Raw genomic sequence first — 8,175 nt, 5'->3', positions numbered from 1 at the left:
TGTTACAGTTCAATAGTAATGATTTCATGAACTTCTTCACTGAGAAAATAGAAAGCATCAGAACCACAACTGTAAACGTTCAATCTTCAATTGCGCCTTATAATTCAGCCTCAATTATCACCCCGCAAGAACAATTACAGTGCTTTACAACTATAGAACAAAAAGAGTTAAATAAACGTATCACTTCATCTAAAACAACATGTTTATTAGATCCTATACCAACTAAACTATTGAAAGAAGTGTTACCTGTAGTAGAAGAGCCTCTCCTCAATATTATTAACTCGTCTTTATCTTTAGGTCATGCTCCAAGAACATTTAAACTGGCAGTTATAAAACCTCTCATTAAGAAACCACAATTAGATAATAATAACCTAGCAAATTATAGACCCATTTCAAATCTTCCATTTATGTCTAAAATATTAGAAAAAGTGGTGTCCGCTCAACTGGGTTCTTTCTTGCAACAAAATGATATCTATGAAAAGTTTCAGTCTGGATTCAGACCGCATCATAGCACTGAAACTGCGCTCGTTAAAATCACAAATGATTTACTTTTAGCTTCTGACCAAGGCTGTATCTCAATACTAGTTTTACTTGATCTTAGTGCTGCGTTCGATACTATAGATCATACATTACTCTTAGATCGACTACAAAATTATACTGGTGTTCAAGGACAAGCACTAAGCTGGTTCAAATCATACCTATCTGACCGCTACCATTTTGTCTATTTAAATGGAGAAAAATCGATCATAACTCCAGTAAACTATGGAGTGCCGCAGGGATCTGTGTTAGGCCCTCTGTTATTCTCAATATATATGATGCCACTTGGAAATATCATAAGGAAACATGGAAGTAGTTTCCATTGTTATGCTGATGACACTCAAATATATATTTCATCACGGCCGGATGAAAACGCTAAATTTTCCAAATTGACAGAGTGTGTTAAAGATATAAAAGATTGGATGACGCGTAATTTTCTTTTATTAAATCCAGACAAGACAGAGGTAATACTTATCGGTTCAAAAAACCGCCCACAAAACCTCGCACAATACAACTTTAACATCATAGGATGTCCTGTTACTTTATCCTCTACAGTAAAAGACCTGGGTGTTATACTCGATTGCAACCTGTCTTTTGAAAATCATATTTCATATGTTACAAAAACAGCCTTTTTCCAGCTTAGAAACATTGCTAAGCTACGTAATATGCTATCAGTTTCTGATGCAGAAAAGTTAGTTCATGCATTCATGACCTCGAGACTAGATTACTGTAATGCTTTATTAGCTGGTAGTCCTGCATCCTCAATAAACAAGCTACAGTTAGTCCAAAATGCCGCCGCTAGAGTTCTTACTAGATCAAGAAAATATGATCATATAACACCGATTTTATCATCACTGCATTGGTTACCTATAAAGTTCCGTATTAATTACAAGGTATTACTACTGACTTATAAAGCACTAAACGGCTTAGCTCCAGTCAAAAGATTAATCGTGATTAATCGCATCCAAAATAAAAGTTTGTTTTTAATAATATATGTGTGTGTACTGTGTATAATTAAATTTGTATATATAAATACACACACATGCATGTATATATTTAAGAAAAATGTGTTATTTATATATAAAAATATATATATTTATATATAATATAAACTATATAAATATATATACAGTATATGTATGCAAATATTTCTTAAATATATACATGCATGTGTGTGTATTTATATATACAAAATAATTATACACAGTACACACACATATATTATGTAAACACAAACTTTTATTTTGGATGCGATTAATCGCGATTAATCTTTTGACAGCCCTAATATATATATATATATATATATATATATATATATATATATATATATATATATTATGATGCCTGTCTGTTGTCTGATTAAGATATTTCATATTTTTTGTACCAGGCCATTTATGGTTGTTTATATTATTCAATAAAGTTCTTGGTAAAAAAAAGAAAAAAAAAGAAAAAGCAGCTACTGAGCCTATTATTATTATATACAGCGTGCAAGGTTTATGCTCTTCTTCTCCATTTTTAGTGTATCTAGCAGAATTACAGCGCCACATGCAAACATCATAGGATGTCCTGTTACTTTATCCTCTACAGTAAAAGACCTGGGTGTTATACTCGATTGCAACCTGTCTTTTGAAAATCATATTTCATATGTTACAAAATCAGCCTTTTTCCACCTTAGAAACATTGCTAAGCTACGTAATATGCTATCAGTTTCTGATGCAGAAAAGTTAGTTCATGCATTCATGACCTCGAGACTAGATTACTGTAATGCTTTATTAGCTGGTTGCCCTGCATCCTCAATAAACAAGCTACAGTTAGTCCAAAATGTCGCCGCTAGAGTTCTTACTAGATCAAGAAAATATGATCATATAACACCGATTTTATCATCGCTGCATTGGTTACCTATAAAGCTCCGTATTAATTACAAGGTATTGCTACTGACTTATAAAGCCCTAAACGGCTTAGCTCCAGTCTATTTAACGGATCTTCTATCGCCCTATAATCAATCGCGCTCTTTAAGATCACTAAATTCAAGGCTTTTGGTCATACCTAGGATATCCAGAACCACCAAAGGAGGGAGAGCATTTTCACATTTGGCTCCAAAACTCTGGAATAGTCTTCCTGATACTGTTCGTTGCTCAGACTCGCTCTCCCAGTTTAAAACTAGATTAAAGTCGCATCTCTTCAGCCAGGCATTCATATAATCCCACAGTTCAAACTACAATCCGGCCTCTAGCTCATAAATGCCAGAGGAGAACTGGCCCCCGACTGAGCCTGGGTTCTCCCAAGGTTTTTTTTCTCCATTAGGTCACCTGATGGAGTTTTAGGACACCATTAGGTCGCTTGATGGAGTTTTTCGGTTCCTTGCCACTGTTGCCTTTGGCTTGCTCAGTTGGGGATATTTTGGGGATATTTGATTTAATTTGATCAGTCAATAAATTCCTCTTGAACAAACTTTGTTGTATTATTTTTATTTAATACTGTGAAGCTGCTTTGATACAATCTGTATTGTGAAAAGCGCTATACAAATAGACTTGACTTGACTTGACTTGACTTGACATGCTGGTCTGAAATGTATACTTTTTCAGAGAAAAGAAAGCTAACAGACATGTTGATCTGCTTTATCAATGCAGAAATATTCTCCATAAACACCTGAAATTGCTGATAAAACACCAATTTAATGAAAGTCAAGGGTCAAGAGCCCAACTAAAGCAAACACTGATCTCCATAATGGTGACCTCAAACAAAACATTTTCAATAAGACATCAACATCTAAACCTCTGTTAATTCTCAATAAGATCTTCTATAGATGTGTGACAGAAATAAAGTCAGTCTGGTTAGTAATAAGTGAAGCTGGTATTGCTGTTTGTGGAGTTGTTTAATCAGATCTTGAGAGAGTTAATGTCTTTTATCTTCAGTTCATCTAAGGCTGTGTCTGAATAAAGTTGTAGTTTGTGTTCTTATTACAATTTCGAAAGATGATTGAAAGAATGTTTCAGGAACATCACACTAACCTTTAAATAACATTCTAGTAACATTAAGGAAACTGGACATTTTTATGTTCTTGGAATGTTAGAAATCAACGTTCCTATAATGTTGAATTTTAAATCAGAATTAAGTTGAAAGAATGTTTGAGGAACATTATACCTTTTAAAACACGTTCCTCTAACGTCAAGAAAACTGTAAATTTTTCATGTTCCCAGAACCAACACTGAATATTTGGAGAACGTTCTTATAACAAAAGTCTGTTAGCTGGGCGTCTATCTAGCTCTATTGTTAAGAAACTACAGCTGCATAGCCACATATGTCAGTGTATTCATGAAATTGACAAATTAGTCATTTCCTTCAGTTAAATACATTCAAAACTGAAGTCATTGCAATATTGTTGACTTCAAAGAAACATACAATACAAACATCAAATCATTTTGTTGTTATATCCACTGATGCCATTTTTCATTCAGTTTTGTACATGCTTTGTATATGTATAATGTTATCTCAGCTGTTGTTTTATTCTCTTGGCTTTCTATAACTCTAAATGCATTTGGATTTCTTTCAAGTACATTTGTTCTTTTGTTAACAATAATCCGGAGAAAGTCCTATAGCAAAATGGGTTTCTATCCACTAACATAAGAAATATTTGGTCTTGTGGGTGGAGATAACTTTTATTTACATTTTACAGCAAAGCTTTTCAAGTTTCAGGATGTTGAGAAAGGGTTTATGGATATAGAGTCATTGTTAGATTTGATTCTTTGTGAGAATTGGATGAGAAAAATAAATGCAGCTGAGTTGTTCATGTTCAAACCAGTTTTAATTTCATTTTCTCAATAAGTAGAAGGGTCTTTCTTTTTTATTTAACTCAGATCCTCTTAAGCCTCTCAAGTCAATCTTTTGGTTTGACACACCAAATGTACACAGCAAATACTTTTATTTTCGTATTAATTTTTATTAATAATTACTACTCTTTGTCTCTTTTAAATATGAACAAATTCAGGAACTCTTTACTATTAAAACAAAACAAACAATATGCAACTTGCCATGTCTACAGTTTAGCACATAAAGTACTTGTATTGTTAAAAAACACACTACAAACAAAAACAATTAACAATGTTTGAATGATAATCACATTAAATTTTGATTGAAACATATGTATGAATATATATATATATCTTTTAGATTATTATATAGTTCCCTGTTAATAAATACATTATATAACAATTATTTTGTCAGAACATCTAAAAAGGACTGTTTTTAAAAAAAAATATTTAAAAAAATATAAACAAATTTTAAATGAATGCAAAGAATTTTACAAAACCTAAATGTATCATTACGTTTAAACATGAATTTATACAAAGTTATATTGTCTTGATTACTCCTTTAATTAAAAAAGCATGTGTCATTATTAGGTCAGACTCTGCAGACATATTGCAAAATAATAAATAATAAAAAAGTCTTCTTTCCTGTACTTTTGAATCTTAGCATGCAATCTATTGTACTTTGGAGTAAATCTTAAATTTCATATTATCTTTCATTCTGCTGTGGCACCATGTTAAGTAGTCCAATCACAAGCCTTGTTTGCCAAGTCAGCTGAACAGCCGGACTCTGGATGGCCAAAATGAGACGAGATAGTTTCACTTTGCTTCATTAGCACAACTCTGCTTTGTGTTTTTTTGTCATTTGGCTTGTCGACAGACTCAATTTCACATTTAGACAACACAGGTAAGGCATAATTACACCAATAAACAATGACAAATATTATTAAGAACATTATAATTGATCATGAATTAGGCTGCCAAGCCTTTAACATTACATCAAACCTCAACAAGAGCATTCATTAACAGTTCTTCTCACATCATTCAGGGGTTTTCTGGTGGAGACTGAAATAAAGGACAGATTGAGAAATGGCAGATACATGTCCAGGTGAGCTTCCTCCATAATACAATTTACTCTTAACATTCATGCAAATGACATTCATGATAGAGAATGTTTGGTTTTCTAATAAGATTAAAAATATTTTGTTATAATCATTGGTAATAAACAGTAGGTCTGATATGTTTGTGATGAACATTTTTCTTATTTTTCTTGAAGAAGAATTGTAATTCTTCTACAATCTTCTATAATAAAGTAGAAATTTAATGCATTTATTCCCACCACAAAGTATAAAAATCACATTTGAAAGTATAATGTATAAAAACAACAACTGTCACAATTATTTTCCTAATGCAAATACACTCTAAAATCTAATTAGTTAGACTTTAAAAAAAGCATGCAAACCGATTGCCTTAAAAAAACAGGTAAAGTGAAATTGGAATAGTATGTCATACTGACAAATGCTAGTTAGTATAGTTCACTTACACAAGAGTTTTAGCAACTAAAAAAGAATTGATAGTACTTGATAAATCACTACATACAGTATATTAAACATTTCTCAAGGGTCAAGAGCCCAACTAAAGGAAACACTGATCTCCGATAATGGTGACTTCAAACGTTATTATTTTCAATCAAACATCAACGTCTAAACCTCTGGTAATTCTCAAAAATAACTTTTATGACAAATTGGTTTGTAATACAATATTTTTAAATTACAGGCAACCACAGCTGGCAGGTTTTATTTTCTTTTTCTTTTTTACCATAAACTGAAGTTCAATGCCATAAAACCTAAAATATTACTACTGTGTTTTTTACGGTAAAGCACTTGCAACCAGCTGACAATTTTTTACTGTAAACTTTAGTTCAGTGCCGTAAAACATAAATATTTCTACCATATTTTTTACGGGAAAGTACCGGCAACCACAGCTGCCAGTTTTTTACCATAATATTTAGATCACTGCCGTGAAACCTAAAATATTACTACCCTATTTTTTACGGTAAATCGCTTGGAACTAGCTGCCAGTTTTTTACCGTAAACTTTAGTTCAATGCCGTAAAACATAAATATTTCTACAGTATTTTTTTACGGTAAAGTACTGGCAACCACAGCTGCCAGTTTTTTACAATAAATTTTAGGTCAATGATGTAAAACATAAAAATTGCTACCGTATTTTTTACGGTAAGGTACGGTAAATGCAACGGTAAGGTTTTTTTTTTACAGTGTACTTCCAAAATCCGTACATTTAACAGTACTTTACTGTACAATTACATGAAATGCCTATTACAGCTATTACAGTTTTTCACTATATATAATAAGGGTACATAATGTTAAGCAAGTAACGTCTTTTCCATTGCTTTTTTTACCATTAAAATTACAAAAAAATTTTTTTTACAGTGTAATCATATTTATATTATCCAACAAAATTCATATTAATCCAACAAAAACCCTTTTACATTGTAACAGATCTGAGGATTGTGTTGCTGGGTAAAACTGGAGCAGGGAAGAGCGCAGCAGGAAACACCGTCCTGAACAGAGAAGCGTTTACGGTGAAAGACTCTCTGATGTCGGCTTCAATGACCTGCGAGAAACAAGAAGTAATTGTGAATGGACAAACCATATCAGTTACTGACTGTCCCGGACTGTTTGACACTTTAGTCAGTCATAAAACCCTTAAGATTTTAATAGAGGAGTGTATCTACTGGTCTGCTCCTGGTCCTCATGTGTTCCTGTTGGTTTTGAGACTGGGTGTGAAATTCACAGAGGAGGAGAAAAATGCTGTGAAATGGATTGAGGAGAACTTTGGAAAAGATGCTCTAAAGTACACCATTGTGCTGTTCACTCACGCTGATGTCCTGAAGGGTAAACCTGTAGAGCAATACATCAGCAAAAGCAAAGATCTACAGCAACTAATTCAGACATGCTATGGCAGATATCACACATTCAACAATGAGAACAGAGATAATCGAGATCAGGTCACACAACTGCTGCAAAAGATAGAAACAATGGTCAGTTTTAATGGAGGGAAGCACTACACTAATGACATGTATAAAGCAGCTCAAGAGAAGATTAGGAAGGAGCAGATGCTAACAGAAGTGGGAAAGAGAGGACTAGCAGTAGCAGGAGAAGCAGTGGCAGGAGCTGTATCTGCAGGGGCCAAAGGAGGAGCAGCTGCGTTTTCTGCAGTGGAAGCAGCAGCAGAAGCAGCAGCAGAAGCAGCAAAGAAGTATTTAGAGAACTAGAAACTTTTCAGTGCTATTCAGCAGTGTAGAATAGCTTTGTGAGGCTATTTAGCTCTTTGGGATGGACTTTTATCATCAATATAAATATACATATAGGCTATTTTAAGGGATACAAAATTACAGTTTAATTATTTCCTGCCGAACAATCAGAGTATTTCAATGAATTATAAACACAACTAATACATTCCACATATTATCATGGAAAATAAAAAAATAGAATTCTATTGCTATATACATTTTACTTTCCATTTGAATTGAGTCTTAATGTTATGAAAACATATTGACTAGTGTAAGTCACATTGAATGGGAAACCAATTTAACAACTTTTTGTAAACCATTAATTTTACTGTAGACATAAATAATAAATGTTCAGCTGCAAGTAAAAAAATTCATATTGTTTATTCTCACTCTATTCATTTTTGTTTATTTCATATTATCTGTAAAATGAATGACAATGAAGTAAATAAAAGTTTGTTCTTCATTCCAGTTATTATTTTTTATTTTGTATTTGTCTGAAAAAATTAAAATCTTAAGA

The 8,175-nt window shown here is 32.6% G+C and overlaps 1 protein-coding gene across 1 annotated transcript; it reads left to right on the top strand.

Annotated features, from left to right (window-relative positions):
• Window positions 1–5,398: 5,398 nt before the first annotated feature.
• LOC309495556 (GTPase IMAP family member 7-like) lies at window positions 5,399–7,640 on the top strand (the record flags this gene model as incomplete). The annotated part of the gene is made up of 2 exons (XM_082165337.1): window positions 5,399–5,451; window positions 6,865–7,640. Exons 1-2 carry the CDS (start codon window positions 5,433–5,435, stop codon window positions 7,638–7,640), a joined length of 795 nt encoding a protein of 264 aa, XP_082021463.1. The 5' UTR covers window positions 5,399–5,432.
• Between the last annotated feature and the right edge of the window lie 535 nt (window positions 7,641–8,175).

Source organism: Leuciscus leuciscus (genome assembly GCF_965113295.1).
Source record: "Leuciscus leuciscus genome assembly, chromosome: 3".
In the NCBI taxonomy this organism is placed as follows: Eukaryota; Metazoa; Chordata; class Actinopteri; order Cypriniformes; family Leuciscidae; genus Leuciscus; species Leuciscus leuciscus.
This window is presented reverse-complemented; position numbering and strand designations above follow the sequence as displayed.